Source organism: Gopherus evgoodei, chromosome 23, assembly GCF_007399415.2.
Source record: "Gopherus evgoodei ecotype Sinaloan lineage chromosome 23, rGopEvg1_v1.p, whole genome shotgun sequence".
Lineage (NCBI taxonomy): Eukaryota > Metazoa > Chordata > Testudines > Testudinidae > Gopherus > Gopherus evgoodei.
In genome coordinates this window covers 15267151-15287711 of record NC_044344.1, presented here as the reverse complement: position 1 = coordinate 15287711, position 20561 = coordinate 15267151, and the positions used below count along the sequence as shown (strand labels likewise).

At 51.4% G+C, this 20561-nt stretch overlaps 1 protein-coding gene across 1 annotated transcript in view; it reads left to right on the top strand.

The window, feature by feature from the left end:
• Positions 1–20561, top strand: part of LOC115639235 (vasoactive intestinal polypeptide receptor 1-like) — a 58391-nt gene that overhangs the window by 4852 nt on the left and 32978 nt on the right. Inside the window, exons 2-4 of the mRNA XM_030541721.1 lie at positions 11142–11249; positions 13570–13670; positions 16384–16481. Of these exons, the coding sequence (XP_030397581.1) occupies positions 11142–11249; positions 13570–13670; positions 16384–16481 (307 nt within the window). The remainder of the gene's footprint in view (positions 1–11141; positions 11250–13569; positions 13671–16383; positions 16482–20561) is intronic.

Below are 20561 nucleotides of genomic sequence, written 5' to 3'. Positions count from 1 at the left end.
CTCAGCCCCCACTCAGGCAACCAAAGACATGTCTGGATTCTCAGAAGTGCTCAGCAACTGGATGCTGAGCTGTGTGGAAAAGCCGGCCCTAACCATGGGTGCTGAGTGTAGCCCACTGGTGACTGCATGTTGCACATCCCCTGCTGTGCCTGAGGTGCAGAGGAGATTAATCTATCATAGCCCAAGCAAAAGTGCATGTTTGTAACGATGCTGCCTCTGGTGGGATACAACTGAGCTTATCAATTCAGGACAAATTGCTTAGAGCAGGACAGTTACAGCCCAAAGCTGGAGTTCCTTTACTACTGAGGCAAATCAAACCAGCCAAATAGAGAAGACTTCACTCTCACCCCACTGGCTAACACCACAAGTCACACAAGCAATTCCCTTAGACACTCCAGTCTCCCAGTATCACCACCAGTGCTCTCGTTATGGGGACAAATGGTTATGAAAAGCAACACCCCGTAAAAGAAAAAGGGTTCTCCTGATATCAAAGGATAAAGCCCCAGGCCCAGGTCAATATACAAATCAGATCTTACCCACAAATCACACTGTTGTCAATCCTTCAGAATCTAAAATCTAAAGGTTTATTCATAAAAAGAAAGAAATATAGATGAGAGTCCAAATTGGTTAAATTGAATCAATTACATACAGTAATGGCAAAGTTCAGGCTTGTAGCAGTGATGAAGTAAACTTCAGGCTCAAATCAAGTCTCTGGAACATCCACAGTTGGGATGGGTCAATCAGTTCTTTGTTCAGAGCTTCAGTTTGTAGCAAGGTTCCTCCAGAAGTAATGGAGAGGTTTCCAGGGCCTTTTACATTATTTGCCCAGGGGTGGTAGATTTGTAGAAATTTTGGTGGTGCCCAGAACCCCCCAACCAAACTCCACCCCCCACCTGCCTAAGGCTCTGGGAGGGAGTTTGGGTGAGGGGAGGAGGTCTGGGGTGCAGGCCATGGGCTGGGGAAGGGCATTGGGGTGTAGGAGGGGGGTAGATTCTGGGAGGGAGTTTGGGTGCAGAAGGGGTGAGAGGTTGGGCTCTGGGACGAGTTTGGGTGGTGGAGGGGGTCTGGGGTGCAGGCTCTGGCATGGAGTTTGGTCGCTGGGTGCAGGATCTGGGCTGAGGCAATGGGTGGGGATGCAGGAGGGGGTGAGCGGTGCAGGGGTGAGGGTTGTGGGGTGGGGCTGGGGATGAGGGGTTCATGAGAGGGTGACAGGTTCAGGGGGGCAGAGGGTTAGGGGGCAGAGGATTAGGGGACAGGGGAATGAGGGCTCTGGCTGGGGATGGGGATGAGGAGTTTGGGGTGTTGGAGAGGCTCAGGGCTGTGGCAGAGGGTTGGGGTGTGGGGGGGGTGAGGGCTCTGGCTGGGGGTGCAGGCTCTGGAGTGGGGCAAGGCTGGGGATGAGTTTGGGATACAGCCAGGCTGCCCTGGGGCTGGGGCCAGAGAGGGGGACTCCCCTCAGCCCTGTCCCTGCTGGCAGCTGTGAGCTCTCGGGGAGCCCCCGTCCCGGCAGCACACTCACCCCGCACCACTGTCACTGCACCCCTCTCAGGTCCAGGAAGCCCGCTCGCCTCCCCTCTGGTGGGTGCCTGGGGGGTGGGCTGCCATCACATGTGCCTCCTCCCCTGCTGCTGCCCCTCACTGTAGCCTCACTGGGGGTGCGGGATGGGGCTGCCCCTTGCCCAGTGTGGGGCAGGAGTGGTGGCTGCTGGAGGAAGGGGGCCTGTGCTGGTGGAGGGTCCTGCTGGAAAAAGGAAGGGTTTGGGGCAGGGGCAGGGCAGGGCAGGCTGGATAGGGGGCTCTAGGACCCTGTGGTGGCAGTTCTTGCCTGGAGCCGGAAAAGCGGAGGCAGTGTGGAGCTGGAGGAGAGAGACAGGGACACTCCGGGGCCAGGGTAGGTGTGCAGGGGCAGCAAGTGGGGGCTGGGGGACAGTCGAGGGGGGCAGGCAGGGCCGGGGGAGAGACCCGGCCCCAAACATTGGTGGAGCCAGGCCCCCGGGCCCTGAATATTTCTGGAGCCTGGGTACCACGGGCCCATACAACTCGCTGCCCCTGTATTTGCCCTGTGGAAGGACACCCCTTTGTTTTTACTGTAGAAATTCCAGCAGCAAGATGGAGTTTGGAGTCACATGGGCAAGTCACATGTCTATGCATGACTCAGTTCTTTACAGGCCAGATGCCATTGCTTACATGTTAGTTTGAATGTTCCCAGGAAAGCTCAGATATAGATTGACATCTCCCAACGTTCATTGTTAGTTAAATGTTTCTTGACTGGGCACTTACTGAGAACAATCCTTTCTTAAGAAGCTGACCAAATGCTTCACTGAGGCTACTTAGAATCCAAACACATTTTACAAGTACATAGCCAATATTTGTAACTTCAACTACAAAAATGATCCACACCTATAGACAGCATAATCATAACCAGCAAATCAGAACCTTTCCATAAACATCGTACTGGACCTTCTTTGTACAAGATTTGGTGCAACTATAGGACCTTGGTTGCAACAATGATCTATATAGTCACAGTTCATGTCAATAACATCACAATGGCCCCTTAGCTTGATTTGTAGACCCCCCCCTGCTCTTAGCTAATAGATTCCCAGTTCAATCCCTGGTGTCCACCAAGGTGGAAGTTGTCACAAGGAACCCTTGGAAATTCAGCTCAGTGTGCCTCTGGAGATCCACTCATGTTTAGCAATGTGCCAGGGGAGGAGAAGAAGACAGTAGTGTCTGTGGGGAATCAGGAGACTTGGCTTCCTACTCCCTTCCTGACTGGGTTGCTAGTTGTTCCCTGCAGAAGCTTGGGGTCCATGTCAGAATATGAGCTTGGGTAAGTCATGTATGTTCATCTGTAAAACAGGTCACCTGGGTTAAAGCTGTAATGTTAGTATAAGGTATTATATTATTGTTGCTTTTGATTCAAGCATCTTGTTAAAGTTTGGGGTGGGTAGGTCTGGAGGCCCCTTGCTGGAGACTGCGTCCCTGCCACACACCACCCCAGAAAAGTACAGTAGAGAGGTCCTCCAAGCTGCTCTAAGCGGCCGTGTGGGAAGCAGCCAATCAGGGCCCAGCAGGCTAGTATAAGAAGAGCTGCAGAGGCAGCGTGAGGTCAGTTCCGTGCTGGAGATGGAGGACCATGGATGGTGTGTGGCTGGCTAAGAGAGCTGCAGGACTCAGAAGGGCAATGCCAGAAGCTGGGGAGAGCAAGAAGGAAAGCTGCCCTGGTTGCTAGGACTCCATTAGGACAAGGCCCTGATGAAAGGGTGAAGACAGCGCGGGGCCCTGGGGAAGTGGCCCAGGGAATTAGAGCAGTGGCGCAGCTTAGATAAAGGGACACAGCAGATGGCTGCTGTCTAGAATCACAGAATATCAGGGCTGGAAGGGACCTCAGGGGGTCATCTAGTCCAACCCCCTGCTCAAAGCAGGACCAATTCCCAACTAAATCATCCCAGCCAGGGCTTTGTCAAGCCTGATCTTAAAAACCTCCAAGGAAGGAATCTATAGGGTCCCTGGGCTGGGATCTGGAGTAGTGGGCACATCTTGGTCCCCCTAACCCCCATTTGTCACTGAGGGGAAGTGGCCTGGACTTTGAGGCACCCCAGAAGAGGAATGGAACTGTAGTGACCCAGCTGGAGAACTGTGGCCAGAAAGGCCCTGAAAGGGAGAAGACACTTTCTCCAGGGAGGGAGCCCTGCTTTATACCAGAGCAGAGACAACTTGAGAGAGACATTACAGAGGGGGCTGAAAGGGGCCCCTGTTGTACTTGTCCCCCAGAAGGGGTTTGGTTTGCTTTTATTTCACATGCAGATCATGTGTGACTTGACTGGAGGGCTGAGTCACCAAAGACCCACCACAAACAGAGACAGAGAGAGCAATAGGTGCAGGCACACACACTGAGACAGGAAGTGCTCACAAGAGGTGAGTGCATGCTATCACAGAGCCCTATTGACGATGGTGTCTGGTATTCACTTAGATGCAGTCTTGTTTATTTATAAGGAATGTACAAAGTCCTGTTCCTCTGAACGGAGGAGGAACCAAAACAAAAAATCCCGGCGACATGTCATTGCTCATAGGACCCTAAACTCTGTTCAGTCAGCATTCAAAAAGCTCTGTCGCTAGGCTTTTTGCAAGGAGTATTGGGAACAAGCAAGATGAACTGGAAGTCATAGTCTATGGAAAAAATTATCACTTAATTGGCATTACAGAGACTTTATGGGCTAAGTCTAATGCAGGGAGGGATAGCTCAGTGGCTTGAGCATTGGCCTGCTAAGCCCAGGGCTGTGAGCTCAGCCCTTGAGGGCCCACTTAAGGAGCTGGGGCAACAATCAGTAGTCAGTGCTGCTAGTGAAGGCAGGGGGCTGGACTCAGTGACCGTTCAGGGTCCCTTCATATCTCCATATATTTATGATCACAGTACCAGCACTGAGGTGGACAAGCACTGCTTGTCCTGGAAGGATAGGTATTGGGTGGGTGTCACGGAGTCACCGGGCGATGCTCCGGAACTGCTCCCCACCAAGCCAGTCAGGACTTTGGGGAGCCTCCTCTCCCTTGGAGCAGACTTGTTCAGGGCAAGAAGCTCACACAGCTTCACCTCCTGGGTCTCTCCTTGGAGCATTCAGCATCCTCTGCCCCTCCGTGCGCTTCCCACAGCGAGTCCACCCCAACGGGGTCCTGGGGAAGCCACAGGGTCCTGCCCCCTCACTTCGCAGTCAGACGTGACTCTCAGCCAGCCAGTAACACAGAGGTTTATTCGATGACAGGAACAGGGTCTAAAACAGAGCTTGTAGATACAGCGAACCGGACCCCTCGGCTGGGTCCATTCTGGGGGGCAGTGAGCCAGACCCACAGGTCTGCCCTCCACCCTTGACCCCAGCCAGCTCCAGACTAACCACCCCTCCCAGCCCCTTTCCCGGGCCAGGCGGTCACCTGATCCCTTTGTCTCCAACACCTTCAGCTGGCACCTTTGCAGGGGAGGGGCCCAGGCCATCAGTTGCTAGGAGACAGAGGGTCAGGCATTTAGGTGCACTGGCCCTTTGCTCTGCCAGATACTTAAGAACTGCCATGGGGACACTGAGGCACCAACACAGTATTCAGAGAAAACATTAAGAACATTCCCAGTTCGTCACAGTGGGGGAGGGAGATGTTGGGTTGTACATCAAGAATTGTATACTTGCTCTGAAGTCCAAGGGGAAGTGAGCAGTCAACCTACTGAGAGTCTCTGGGTGAGGGAAAAGAGCAGGAGCGATGGTATTGGGTCAGTTATAGACCAGCATGTCCAGAAAAGGAAGTGGATGAGGCATTCTATCAGCAGGTAACAAGATTAGCTAACACATATGAGCTAGAATGAATGGGGGATTTTAATTTCCCTGGTATCTGTTGGAAGACAATTACAGCAAAACATAATATGTCCTGTAAGTTCTTAGCATGTGCAGGGGACAACTTTCTGAATCAGAAAGATGAGGAAACAACTAAGGGGTCATCCATTTTGGATCTGATTTTGACCAGTAAGGATGAATTAGTTGCAAATGTGAAGGTGGTTGGGAACTTTGGAGGAAGTGATCATGATCTGATCAAATTCAAGATCCTATGGAAAGGAGGACCTGACAACAGCAAAATAAGGACAATGGACTTCAGAAAGGCAGATTTCAACTGACTCAAAGAAATAGTAGGCAAGGTCCCATGGAAAGACCAATTAGAAAGAAAAGGAGTCAGAACAGTGCTCTGAGCAGGATCCCTGGGGTATAACCTGGAAATCGGGTACTGCTGTGACCCCTTAGCTCTCCGGCCTGGTCTGTCGCTCACGATGCTTTGCTAGTGACAAGCAGCAAACCTCTCCAGATGCTGTTATCACTTAGCATGTGGAGACCCACACCCAGCTAGATTGCATGAATGCTCCCTGAGCCATTCAAGAATCACACAGAGAAAGGAACCAGTCAATTTCCCCTAGCTCCCCAGCCTGACACCCCAGAGCTGTACTGTCTTGCCCTGATCAGAAGCCTAATCAGTGTAAGTTTATTACCCAGTCTGCCCCTCCCTCAATGTGGAGAGGACATACACAAGCCTTTGTAAACTAAGCTGAGATTTCCCCAGCATTTCAACCAAAACACACTGTTTTAGGTAAAATATAAAACAGATTTATTAGCTACAGAAAGATAGATTTTAAGTAATTATAAGTGATAGGCACAAAAGGTCAGAGATAGTTACCAAAGAAAATAAAAGATAAGCACACAGTCCAAATCTTAAACCTTATTACACTAGGCAATATTTAGATCAAGAAATTTTCTCACCACACTAGTTGTTACAGCTCTTAACACAAAAGCTTCTCCCTTAAGCCTGGACCAGTCTCCTCAATTGAAGTCTTTGTCTTCCCAGTGTTCTTGTTGCTTCCAGTGTAGGTGGGAGAGGAGAAAGACAAAAGCATGAGCCACTGTCCCCTATTTTATATCCTTAGACCATGTGCCTAGAAGACATTTGGCCAGATGTGTCCTGGTGGGCTTTGCTGAGTCGCAGGGTTGAGCAATCCCCCTCGTGGTCTTGTGAAACTGAGTCACAGCACTGAGCAGTGCCCATTATGTGGTGTTTGTGAAACTGTCATTGAACTGCAAAACACTTGATTACAACTCCCTTGCTGATTAATGGTCAATTAATACCCTCCTGGGCGGGGTTCACCACACTTGTAAGTTTGAGAATCTCTACTACAACATATTTCAGTAACAACCATACAGCAACATCTCATAACTTCATACACACTAATGATATACATATGTGTACAGAAAAATGGGTTTCAGCAGATCATGAGCTTTCATATGATACTTTACAAGGCATGCTTTGTATGAAATATCACAAACATATATGAATGATGAATATGGGGACTACAGGGTGCTATTTTGAGGTACAATATGTCACAGGGGGATATGATAGTGGTCTTCAAATACTTGAAAGGCTGCCATAAAAAAGATGGATAAAAGTTGTTCTCTCTTGAGGCAGAGGGCAGGACAAGAGGCAGTGGGTTCAAATTCCAGCATAGCAGATTTAGATTAAATCGCCAGAAGAACTTCCTAACTGTAAGAACACTAGGACAATGGAACAGACTGCACAGGAAGGTTGTGGAGCTCTTCCATTGGAAGTTTACAAAAGAATGCTGGATAGCGTTTGCCTTGGATGGTTTAAACACAACAAATCCTGCATTTTAGCAGGGGGTTAGATTAGATGACCCTTGTGGTCCATTCCAACCCTATGATTCTAAAGTCGGCTTGCCAATTGCATGTTCATGCCACCTCTGTTTCTTTCTTGTCTCTCCATCAGCTTGTGTGTCTCACACGCAGAGACATGCACACGCCTCTGGTCAAACAATTCCCTGTGGATCCGTCCACCCACTTGGTGCTAATTTATGGGCAGGCTTACGCACTTCTTTACCTTAGGTGCACGCTTGTGATGACCTTATTTTAAATGAAGGGTAGGAGTGAAGCTGGTAAAGATATATCATTGTGGTGGTGTTGTGCCCAGTTATAATTGTGCTGGCAGATGGCAGGAGAATCTTAGAATCATAGAATATCAGGGTTGGAAGGGACCTCAGGAGGTCATCTGGTCCAACCCCCTGCTCAAAGCAGGACCAATCCCCTTTGTCAGACCTGACCTTAAAAACCTCTAAGGAAGGAGATTCCACCACCTCCCTAGGTAACCCATTCCAGTGCTTCACCATTCTCCTAGTGAAATAGTGTTTCCTAATACCCCACCCAAACCTCCCTCACTGCAACTTGAGACAATTACTTCTTGTTCTGTCATCTGGTACCACTGAGAACAGTCTAGATCCATCCTCTTTGAAACCCCCTTTCAGGTAGTTGAAAGCAGCTATCAAATCCCTCCTCATTCTTCTCTTCTGCAGACTAAACAATCTCAGTTCCCTCAGCCTCTCCTCAGAAGCCATGTGCTCCAGCCCCCTAATCATTTTTTTGCCCTCCACTAGACTCTTTCCAATTTTTCCACATCCTTCTTGTAGTGTGGGGCCCGAAACTGGACACAGTACTCCAGACGAGGCCTCACCAATGTCAAATAGAGGGGAATGATCACGTCCCTCGATCTGCTGGCAGTGCCTGTACTTATACAGCCCAAAATGCCATTAGCCTTCTTGGCAACAAGAGCACACTGTTGACTCATATCCAGCTTCTCGTCCACTGTAACCCCTAGGTCCTTTTCTGTAGAACTGCTTCCTAGCCATTCGGTCCCTCATCTGTAGCAGTGCATGGGATTCCTCCATCCTAGGTGCAGGACTCTGCCTTTGTCTTTGTTGAACCTCATCAGGTTTCTTTTGGCCCAATCCTCCAATTTGTCTAGGTCCCTCTGTATCCTACTCCTACCCTCCAGCGTATCTACCACTCCTCCCAGTTTAGTGTCATCTGCAAACTTGCTGAGGGTACAGTCCATGCCAACCTCCAGATCATTAATGAAGATATTGAACAAAACCGTCCCCAGGACCGACCCTTGGGGAACTCCGCTTGATTCCAGCTGCCAGCTAGACATGGAGCCATTCATCACTACCCATTGAACCCAACGATTTAGCCAGCTTTCTATCCACCTTATGGTCCATTCATCTAGCCCATATTTTTTTAACTTGCTGGCAAGAATACTGTGGGAGACCCTATCAAAAGCTTTGCTAAAGTCAAGGAATAACACTTCCACTGCTTTCCCCTCATCCACAGAGGCAAGGTTAAAGGTTCAGGGCAGCAGGGTCAGTCTATATCTGAAATAATCATGTTCCTCTACATTGGCTAGCAGGAACACTTCTGATTTTGCACGGATGATTCCAGCTGCCATGCATGCATGAAGAGTTCAATAACTAACCCAAACTTATGCTGCATTGGTGAGCTCTTGGTTTCATACAGGATGATTATATCATGCATATCAGGGGTGCCCATCCTATGGCCCGTGGGCCATACCTGGCCCCTCAGAGCATTTAATAAGGCCACAGCCTGCTTCAACCCAATATACTAACAGCCGATTCATTAGCGTTTTCTCATCATGTTTACATTTTAGTTTACACAAGAATGTAAATAGGTTGTGTCTATCTGAATACAGATAAAGAAGTATGGATTGGATGAATAGACTATAAAGTGGATAGAAAGCTGGCTAAATTGTTGGGCTCAATGGGTAGTGATCAATGGCTTGATGTCTACTTGGCAGCCGGTATCAAGCAGAGTGCCCCAGGGGTCGATCCTGGGCCGTTTTTTTTCAACATCTTTATTAATGATCTGGGTGATGGTAATGAATTGCACCCTCAGCAAGTTCGCAGATGACACTAAACTGAGGGGACAGGTAGATACACTGGAGGGTAGGGATAGGGTCCAGAGTGACCTAGACAAATTGGAGGATTGGGCCAAAAGAAATCTGATGAGGTTCAACAAGGACAAGTGCAGAGTCCTGCACGTAGGATGGAAGAATCTCATGCACTGCTACAGGCTGAGGACCAATTGGCTAAGCAGCAGTTTTGCAGAAAAGGACCTGGGGATTATAGTGCAAGGTGGAACAGATTGTTTAGCATAAATAGTTAGCAGGTATTGTAAGGGCCCATTCAAGGTAGAGTGGTCCATTTACACCTCTGCAGTCGTAGGACAAAATGCGGGGGGTTAATGGGTTACAGATTGTTATAATAAGTCATAAACTGTAATACTGAGAGTACCTTTTCCAGTCCCAGACCCCAAGAATAGCTCTATGTGGTTGAAAGCTTGTCCCTCTCACCAACAGAAGTTGCTCCAATAAAAGATGTGACCTAACCCACCTTGTCTCTTTAAGATCGGGGTCTGACACAACTACAACTATACTGTGTACAACAATTTTTTTGTTATTTGTGAATTAAAAATTTTTCTGAGCACTTTGCTCCATGGAAAGTTTTACTGATTCATTTTTGCCCTGATCTGGGACCAAAAAACTGTTGAAATATCAGAATTTCTCCCAGGACAAAGACGTTGCTTTTCACACAGCTCTGGTATATGTGGCTATGTGGAATCCAGCTGTACACTATGGTTTCTTTGCATTATTTATGTAGGCGTAAAGAGCAGGAGATGCCACACCTTGTCTGTGGCAACCATGGTATCAAACAAGTAGGACAGAATTATTCTTAGTGCCAATCAAATGAGACCAAACCCAACCAACACAGAGGACCTAAAGGAAAGTGACTGTGATCTTGGGGGATCTTGTAGCTTAGCTGTTAGGAGGGAACCCTATTTGACTGCATGACTTCCCTTTCCATTGCAAACAGGAAGCTGTTTTCCACCCCAGAGCCATGGTCTAGCTGAATATGCATAAAAGTGGCAGGTACAAACTCCTCAATTCTAGTCCTGGCTCTGCCACTGAGTTGTGTGGTGTTAGGACAGTACCTTAATTGCTGAGTCTCAGTGCCTCCATTGGTACAATGGGGAATAACAATACTTGGTATTGTACTGGGTGGACTATTGGGTGATTGTCAAGGGCTGCATGACCCTGACTTAGCCAATCCAGCTGTTGTCAGACTTCAAGAAAAGAAATGACTGCTCCTTTGAGCAGAATTTATTCCCGTTGGCTTTAGGGAATCTGTATTTTGTCTGGCTTCCTATGGAGTTAGGAATCCTCACTGCACAGGTGAATGACCCAGTCTGCTGCACACCCCCTGCACTGCATGCATCCTAATTCCCACAGGGGGTTGCAAGATGAGGAAGGAGCTAGGGGGATCAAATCTTTAAAGACTAGCTTGCTACAGTGCAGCTGCTCTCCTCTTATAGAGCAATGGACCCCCACTCGCAGAGATGGGCAGCCACCATCCGAATTCTGAGGCTGCTGCAGCCTCACCTGCCTTTGGCTTTCACTTTGAATGACAGCACGTTGACGCAACAATGGTTTTATTTCTAATACTTATCAGAGGATCTGGTGTGAAATTTCTTCTTTACTGACTGGGAGAAGGGAACTGTGGTTGGGTAACCTCTCTGCAGGTGGGCGTGCTGCGTTCTGATGAGGGGAGGCCATGGGATGGCAGCTGATGAGGAGACCCCTTTCTTTTTTGGGGGTGACTTGTCTTGGTCCCCACCAAATGATGGCTATGCTCTCCAGATGCCACATGGTCACTTGCTCATTTCCACCCCCAATGCTAATGCTGTTCTTGGTTCTCCCAGGCTGTCCGAGGGAGTGGGATGGCGTCAGCTGCTGGCCGGCGGTGTCAATTGGCCAGTCCCAAGCAGTGACCTGTCAAGAGATCCTTCAAGTATTCAAGAAATCTCAAGGTGCAGTGATGGTACCCCACAGCCCTCTAGTAAAGGGGCCGGTATCCCTCAAAGCCACTGTGCTGGGTCCTTGTGCTCGAGTAGCTGATTCCTCACTCCCACCTCTTGCTAGGGATGGAAACTAGAGCTGGGGGGTGAATTGTTTTCAGCAAATAGTGAATTTGCACAAAAATGCATTTTACAGGACTATGAAACTGTCCCTGAATTCAGGAGGAATTCAGTGACTAGGAAAAAAAAGGAAGAATATTTTTGAAAAGCCTAAAAGCTTTGCTTTAGCTGTTTCAGTTTCTGATTGAATAAAACATTTCAGTTCTAGCAGAGGCTGCCCCTATTGCTCTTGGGGAGGGCAGGGACTCAGGAATCACCCCACCCCTTCATCAGCAGAGGCACAGCACAAGTGCCCCTTCAACATCTGTCATCCATCCGACAGTCAGGTGCCTCCTCTCCTTTGGACTCTGGCTGATTCTGGCTTGCGGTGCCATGTGGAGCAGGCCCACAGGCTGCTTCTAGCATTAGTCCCCCAGCCCTGAGTCTCTGCAGCTGCAGCATGCACCCCGTCTTTCTCCCCAGCACCCCTCTTCTCCTGGGCTGGAAGAAGAAGTGGGATCTCTAATCCTGCCAGCCCCCTAACTAGCCAGGCCTTTCCCCTGTTGATACCCAGAAAGGGGCTGTCTAGCCACTCAGCAGCCCACTCACAGGGACTGCCCTAGTGAAGGAGAGGGCTCCTCCCATGAGTAGTCCCTCTGTCTGCCTGCAGGTGGAGTGACCCTTCTGAACAGAGCGAGAGACAGAGAGAGAAAGGGCCCCAGGAAGAGGCTGTCATGGGATCGAGTCACCCCTTGGAGTCAATTAGTGCACACTCTAGCCCTGAACACTCTGGGGTGCTGTGCACCGTTAGGAGCCGGACACTTGCAGTGGAGAGGCTGCCAGTTGTGCTGGGCCCTAGCAGTGCCAGCCCAGTTCCCCACACCTTTCTGGCCAGGCCTCTCAAATTTCAGCCCACCTTAAAGGGGCAGGAGCCAGGGCAGAAGGAGGTAATTCCAAACACCATCATCACAGTGAGTTGGGGGTAGGAAGGTCCGATGTAAAGGCCACCAGAGAGCAAAGCTCTTCTGCTTCCTCTCAGCCTGGTGCAATGCACACATCCCCTGACGTGTGCAGTGTGGCTCTCTGGCTCCAGGCAGCTGCACTGATGGGCAGCAGGGCCCTGGGCTTGCACCTTAAAACAGTTACTTGTAGGCAGCAGTGGGGCCTAGTGGAGTGAATGTTGGCCTGGGGCACAGCAAGCTTGAGTTCTATTTCAGGCTCTGCTGCTAGGTGAATCACTTCATTGCTCTGTGCCTCAGTTTCCCCAACTATAAAATGAGGGTAATGATGCTGATCTCCTTGACAAAGCACTGTGGGATCTACTGCTGAGAAGTGCTAGATACGAATCAGATATTATCATTATTTCAAAGCTATTCTTTCCTAGTAGCAAAGCAAGAGTCCCTTATTGGGCTTTGACTGCAGCCAAGCGAGGTTCTGCATGCACTTATTTCAGCATTGTCAGAGCACAAAGAAAACTGACTGATTGCCACAGGGGCAAATGAGTATAATTTATTAATGCTCCGGGGTTTTGATAAACATTCGCCTTGGGTCAGAGAGTAGGCCTGGGACGAATCAGCTGAGATAGAGACTTGCTGAGAATCTTACCAGCAACTGAGACTGTGACAAAACGGCCTTTGGGATGTATATAAGCTGTATGTTGGGGCTAATCCATAGGCATTACACGGAGGGCAGTGTGATGACCTCCAGCCTAGTTCTTCTGTGCTGAGTGGGATTCCTAAAAGCTCTCAACATTAGCTTTACTGTTCTCAGTGCCACCAGCTGGAGCAGGGTTAGGTCAGTGCTGAGTGGTCTGGGACATCCCGACTCCTGTAGGCTGATATCCTGTCCCATGGGGCCCTAGCCCCTCTCACATTGGCAGTGGTGACTCCCCTATTTGAAGGCCTCATTGAGGAAGACAGTTCTGATCAGAGTACCCCATGCTATTGCCCACTGCGCCATGCTGCTGGACATGAGTGGCATCGAGTGCCCTCCAAATCCCTCTTCTCCAGCTACAGCAGGGTTGTCAGCGCCCGGCATCCAGGATGAGGCCCCCAGCTTCAAGCCTCAGGGGCATGGCTGAGAACCAGAAACTGATATCGGAGCCCCTCATAAGAGAGACACTACAGCGCAGCCTGGGTGCTGGGACAGAGGGTTGGGGGCCGGGGCAGGACCTGGGTGCTGGCAAGGAGGTTGAGGGAAAGGTCCTTGTAAGAGCTTCACTTTGTCGATGCAGTGTTGATACGCAGGAACTGCACAGAATCCGGCTGGAGCAGCCCCAGCCCCCCGTATTACGCCTGCGAGCTGAATGGCAGCAATAAGGACACAGAAGCCAAGGCAAGTGCAGCAAGACTATGTTAGGCAGTGGGGCAGTGGCTGGTATCCCCATTGCAGGGCACTGCTGGGGAGTGGGACAGGGGCTGGTATCCCCATTGCAAGGCACAGCTGGGGAGTGGGATGGGGGCTGGTATCCCCATTGCAGGGCACTGCTGGGGAGTGGGGCAGTGGCTGGTATCCCCATTGCAAGGCAGTGCTGGGGAGTGGGGCAGTGGCTGGTATCCCCAGCGCAAGGCACTGCTGGGGAGTGGAGTGTGGGCTGGTATCCCCATTGCAAGGCAGTGCTGGGGTGTGGGGTGGGGGCTGGTATCCCCATTGCAAGGCAGTGCTGGGGAGTGGGACGGGGGCTGGTATCCCCATTGCAGGGCACTGCTGGGGAGTGGGATGGGAGCTGGTATCCCCATTGCAAGGCAGTGCTGGGGAGCGGAGTGTGGGCTGGTATCCCCATTGCAAGGCACTGCTGGGGAGTGGAGTGTGGGCTGGTATCCCCATTGCAAGGCCGTGCTGGGGAGTGGGACGGGGGCTGGTATCCCCATTGCAAGGCACTGCTGGGGAGTGGGACGGGGGCTGGTATCCCCATTGCAGGGCACTGCTGGGGAGTGGGACGGGGGCTGGTATCCCCATTGCAGGGCACTGCTGGAGAGTGGGATGGGGGCTGGTATCCCCATTGCAGGGCACTGCTAGGGAGTGGGGCAGTGGCTGGTATCCCCATTGCAAGGCAGTGCTGGGGAGTGGGACGGAGGCTGGTATCCCCACTGCAAGGCACTGCTGGGGAGTGGAGTGCGGGCTGGTATCCCCATTGCAGGGCACTGCTGGTGAGTGGGATGGGGGCTGGTATCCCCATTGCAGGGCACTGCTGGGGAGTGGGCGAGGGCTGGTATCCCCATTGCAAGGCACTGCTGGGGAGTGGGATGGGGGCTGGTATCCCCATTGCAAGGCACTGCTGGGGAGTGGGACAGGGGCTGGTATCCCCATTGCAAGGCTCTGCTGGGGAGTGAGATGAGGGCTGGTATCCCCATTGCAAGGCACTGCTGGGGAGTGGGACGGGGGCTGGTATCCCCATTGCAAGGCAGTGTGGGGAGTGGGCGGGGGCTGGTATCCCCATTGCAAGGCACTGTGGGGAGTGGGGCAGTGGCTGATATCCCCATTGCAAGGCACTGCTAGGGAGTGGGGCAGTGGCTGGTATCCCCATTGCAAGGCAGTGCTGGGGAGTGGGACGGAGGCTGGTATCCCCATTGCAGGGCACTGCTGGGGAGTGGGCGAGGGCTGGTATCCCCATTGCAAGGCACTGCTGGGGAGTGGGGCAGTGGCTGGTATCCCCATTGCAAGGCTCTGCTGAGGAGTGAGATGGGGGCTGGTATCACCATTGCAAGGCACTGCTGGGGAGTGGGGCAGTGGCTGGTATCCCCATTGCAAGGCACTGCTGGGGAGTGAGATGGGGGCTGGTATCCCCATTGCAAGGCACTGCTGGGAAGTGGGACGGGGGCTGGTATCCCCATTGCAAGGCAGTGTGGGGAGTGGGCGGGGGCTGGTATCCCCATTGCAAGGCACTGTGGGGAGTGGGGCAGTGGCTGATATCCCCATTGCAAGGCACTGCTGGGGAGTGGGACGGGGGCTGGTATCCCCATTGCAAGGCACTGTGGGGAGTGGGATGGGGGCTGGCATCCCCATTGCAAGGCACTGCTGGAGAGTGGAGTGTGGGCTGGTATCCCCATTGCAAGGCACTGCTGGGGAGTGGAGTGTGGGCTGGTATCCCTATTGCAAGGCACTGCTGGGGAGTGGGACGGAGGCTGGTATCCCCATTGCAAGGCAGTGCTAGGGAGTGGGACGGGGGCTGATATCCCCATTGCAAGGCACTGTGGGGAGTGGGATGGGGGCTGGTATCCCCATTGCAAGGCACTGTGGGGAGTGGGACGGGGGCTGGTATCCCCATTACAAGGCTGTGCAGGGGGCTCTGGGGTTTGCCACTTAATGGAAGAGTTGGTTAAAAATGAACCAGCCTAGATTTAATTAAACACTGATGAGAGCCCACATCAGCACCAAACTGAGCTCCACTAACTGGGGCAGGCCAGGTCCCCTGGGGCTGGTGGTTGGTTAGCTGGGGTCTCTCTGGGTCAGGCCGGGTCCTCTGGGGCTGGTGGCTGATTTGCCGGAGTCTCTAGGGGGCAAGTTGGGTCCCCTGAGGCTGGTGGGTGGTTAGTTGGAGTCTCTAGTGAGCGGCTCGGGTTCCCTGGGGCTGATGGATGGTTAGTCGGGGTCTCTCTGGGGCAGGTAGGGTCCCCTGGGGCTGGTGGGCAGGTTGCTGGGGGCTCTAGGGAGCAGGTCGGGTCCCCTGGGGCAGGTGGGTGGTTAGCTGGGGTCTCTAGTGAGCAGCTCAGTTCCCTGGGGCTGGTGGATGGTTAGCCGGGGTCTCTCTGGGGCAGGTAGGGTCCCCTGGGACAGGTGGGTGGTGAGCTGCGGTCTGTCTGGGGCAGGCCTGGTCCCCTGGGGCCCTCATAAATGATGGCATGAATACAGCAGGACCCAAAGTCTGTCAGCAGCATGTTCCCTCCATCCCTACCCCACCGCACCTCTCCACCCCACTGCGTGTCAGGGAGCAGCATGTCCAAAGGGTCAGTGGTGCTCCCGGCTGCATGGCCATGCCCTAGTGCCTGCACAGCTGCCTGGCACTGCCGCGCTAACCTGCTAACTCAGCTGTGCCTTTCTCTTCCAGGGGGCCTATTTTGCCACTGTGAAGGTGCTTTATACCTGCGGCTACTCCACCTCCCTGGCTGCTCTGCTCCTGGCCATCAGCATCTTCTCCTGCTTCAGGTAGGGCTGTGGCCCCAACAGCTCCGTGCACTGTGGGAGGGCAGGAGGTAGCTGAGCTCCCTGCCTGCTGCCAGGCCAGATCCAGGTCCCAGTTGCTTACAGCCACTGAGGTCCAGGGGTTTGCCATGAAGCAACAGAAGCCAACTAGAGCAGGAGCTATAGCAGGTGGATTTGAGCCCATGGGAGCGTGGGGAGAATGTGAGAGGTGGAGGACACCCTTACTGATGGGAAGAAAAAGGGGTGCTTACAGGCAAAGGGGAATTTGCCCCGCATTTGACCCACCAATGCACAGACACAGAGTGGGAACATTGAGTCTGCTGGCTGCTGATTCCAGGTGGTAGTGACTTGGTTGCAGTCACAGGTTGCTCCCAGGAGCAGGGTAAGCTTCCTTAAAGTGGGAGGGCTACTGTTGCCTGAATTGTGGCCCCATCCCTTGCACTGCCCCTTCCTCCCTGCTCACTCCCCAATGCTACCCCCTCTCCCCATCAATCTCCCTTACAGCCAGTAAAAAAGGGTTTTAAAAGTGGTGGGGCCATGGCCACCTGTCCTCCCTGTTCTGGCACCCTAGTTGCTCCCATCTGCTGCAGGTTCAAGGTCCATCTATACTGGAGCTGGGGGGATAATCTCCAGCTTGGGGAGACATACACATGCTAGCTTTGACTGAGCTAGCAGGCTACAAATAGCAGCATGGCCACGGTGGTGCAAACAAGGCCCTGGGCTAACTGCTGCAGTCCATGCTCCTCCAAGACCCTAAGTATGTGCAGGGTGAGCCCTTCCTCTCTATACAAAGTCCAAGATGCACTGGCTACAAAGGGCCCCATTCTCCACTGACCTGCCCTTGGAGCTGTCATTCACCCCAGTGCAAAGTGCAGGTGAACTCCAGTGTTCTGATCTGGCAGCGTTTCTCGCTTGTCTCCATGATGGCAGGAGGTGCAGGTAGGGTGGACTCAGACACAATTCACTTAGATGCTATTTGAATAATAATAAATCCCCAAATAGCACTGCCCAGCTTAGATGGGACAGTCTATAGAAGTGGAATCTGGAATTTGTTTCTTATACGGAGTCATGTGAGTAGCTCCTGTTGCCACCTCCTGCAGACGCAGCTGGCATTACCCTGGCACTGCCACGCATCAGTCCCTCACATCACGTCAGAGGTGAAAGAAATCCATGTTTTTCTTCTCAGTTCTAGCTGAAGCCCCTCTGTGAAACAGCCTCCAGGGGAACAGGTGTGCCCTGAACTCTGCAACCTTCATGGGCAACGTTTGAATGATTCCGTCCTCATAGTGCTCTGTCTGTTGTAGCAGTGGGCTAACAGACTTGCATCTTGTAGCTAATTAGCAACCAGAGCTATCCAGTGTTGGGGCCTTGTGCAGATACAACTGCCCTCTTGCTATAAAGGCTAAGAATTCAAGCCCCCTGGGTATAGATCTAAAAATTAACTTAGCAATTTTTCCCCTCCCAGCTTGCTTATATGGTGGAATTATTAATGGCATCTAGCACTAGTGCCCCAAGTATTCCCCAGGTAAAGAAGCTAAGGGAGGAGAAGGCTGGGTGATTTCTGACAAAGAGCCTTGATAGACAAGGGCAAGCCAGGGAAACAGGATACAGTTTGAGGGACTGCTTAGGAATCTGGGGTGTGGCAGGTTGAATCAGACCAGTGTCCATCTAGGCCAGCATCTTGTCTTCAACAGGGCTAGAAGCAGCTGCTTGAGAGGAAGGTAACCTGCCCCTAGGAAAAGTCTCCTCCTCACTCCTTCTAAGGAGCAGCAGGTCAAAAACATGGGGTTGCAGAGTCCTTGGCAGCAGCCATCTCCATGCCAGCACCTAATAGCTGTGGCAGTGGACACACTGTGGGTCATGTGGGCCGACTGACAGGACATTCCTGATTGCTGATTGGCCTGGACATACTATTTAAGCCTGGGGAGGATACAGGAAGTTTGTGCAACTAGGTGGATCCCCAGCTAGTTGTTGCCACAGACCTAGCTTCTTCACTCTGGTTCCTGAGGCTGGCTTTTCCCTCCTGGGGAAACCAGATACCCGGTTTCTGACTCGGCTTTGTCGTCTGCTTCTGACTTCTGGTTTGTGACTTCGCCTTTACCTCCTGGCCCTGACTCTTGGCTCCTGACTTGGCCTCAACTCCAAATTCTGTTCCTGATTCTACACTGACCCACGACTCTGATTCCTGATGTCTGACTCTGGCTTTAGCCAAGAGGCCGGCGGCCCATGACCTGGCTCTGACAGCTTGCCCAGACCATCTAACCCTACCGCATCCAACGCCCTGGCGATGGAAAGATGGCTTTTCAGCGCCCAGACAAGCCTAATGGTTTCTGGATATGCCAGAGTGGATTGTTTAAATATAGGCAGAAAATCAGGCTCCACGTGCTTGAATGATGCAGATGTTTCAGAAAATAAAATTTGGTGTGACCAGGTAACCCATGTGCAGGTGGGAAATGCTGCATTCCAAGCTCGGGGCACTAGCCCGTCCCTGAACAAGGCCCCACCATGCCTTTGCCTGAACAGTTTGACAGGGACCAGCAGAAGTTCAGAGGCATCATAAACCAGTCTGCTTCCTCTTCATATTTTGTCCTCAGGCCTTCCTCATTGAACAGGCCAAGGTGGGGATGGTGATAAGGCTGCTGTTGGGAGATGCCTTAGACTGGGTGAAGGACATAAATCCATGCCGTGTAGAGGCCAAGCATAGGAGTTTATTACACACAGCGCTGGCAGAGTGTCACCTGGCTCAGAGACACTGTCAATTAATTGATTACAATAGAATATATAGGTTTTCCATGAGTAGGGGAAAGTGATGGGGTAGGCAGTTCCACACTCTGGGATAGGTTTTGCAGCAAGACAAGATAGCACATTAGCCAATGGTTCAAAGGTTACATAATGTCTCCGCCCATGCTCTCAAGTTAACATTTAATTAATACTTTGATAAAATATTATTAGTACTAAATATATATGTTGAATTCTGATTTGGGGTCCAAAGAAATGGAGTAACTCCTCTGATTGTCCAACGGGTACATTCCTAGGGGTTAAAGCAAAGAAACAGTGAAATTATATGGCAATAAAGATTGTCCCCTTTATGTCTTAAGGCAGGCACTGGTCCTTGGGAAGGGAGGGGAGGCTGTCATATCTTATACTGACATGTACCAACTTTTAATAAACTCAAGGTTGGATCTGTGGGAAGGATGTTCCCTACAGAAGAAATTGACACAATAGGAACAGGGATCCTTTATTCAATTTGCAACTCTGAATAAGACACAATTATTTAGTTCTTAGCTCCAACACCTGGCAATTTGCTGACCAGGCCTATTTTAGCAAAACAAAATTATCTGTTTACCCAGCTTTCTCTTAGCTAATCACTATTTGCTAGGCCTCTGGTCTCTTGACCAAACTCTGGACTTTGGGTCTGAGAAAGAGCTGGCACAATCCGTATACCAATGGAGTGGTTGTTATATAAAATGCACATGGATTTTAACCCTTCACTTGGCCTGCCTTAGACTGGGCCTCTCCCATACTGGAGCAGGGCAGCAAAGCAAATGCCTTCCTAAGAGCCTTCTCTACCATCTTTAGCCACCTCCATCTCACCCACTCAGCCACAGCTGCCATTTCAGGGCCGGCTACCACATATGCCATTTGGTTTCCTCAGCTCACTGAATGTACCGAGTGGTATGGGGCAGCCCAGATGTGCCAGTTCAGGGCAGGGCTCAGTGAAGAGATCAAACATGTGTTAGCTCAGGTGAAGGATTCCACAGATTTAACTGCGTTCATGGACTTGACTGTTCACATTGATAACTGGCTGCATGAGCAAAGAGAGGAGAAGAGCGGTCCCACTCCAACACCTCCAGACGAGAATCCTGAGGCTATGCAAGTGGACCTGACCTGAAGGTGGCTGACTGTCACATCATCATGGTTCTTCTTCCTCAGCAATCTATTCTGTTACTATAGTAAGGTGTGCCTCACACTTGCTTCCTGTCCCTTAAGAACCCTTACTCCGCAGGGGTCAAGAACAAATGAGCCCAGGCCCTGTAGGTGGGCTAGACCTGCGAAAAACCTCAGAGCTACCCCTTGGAATGC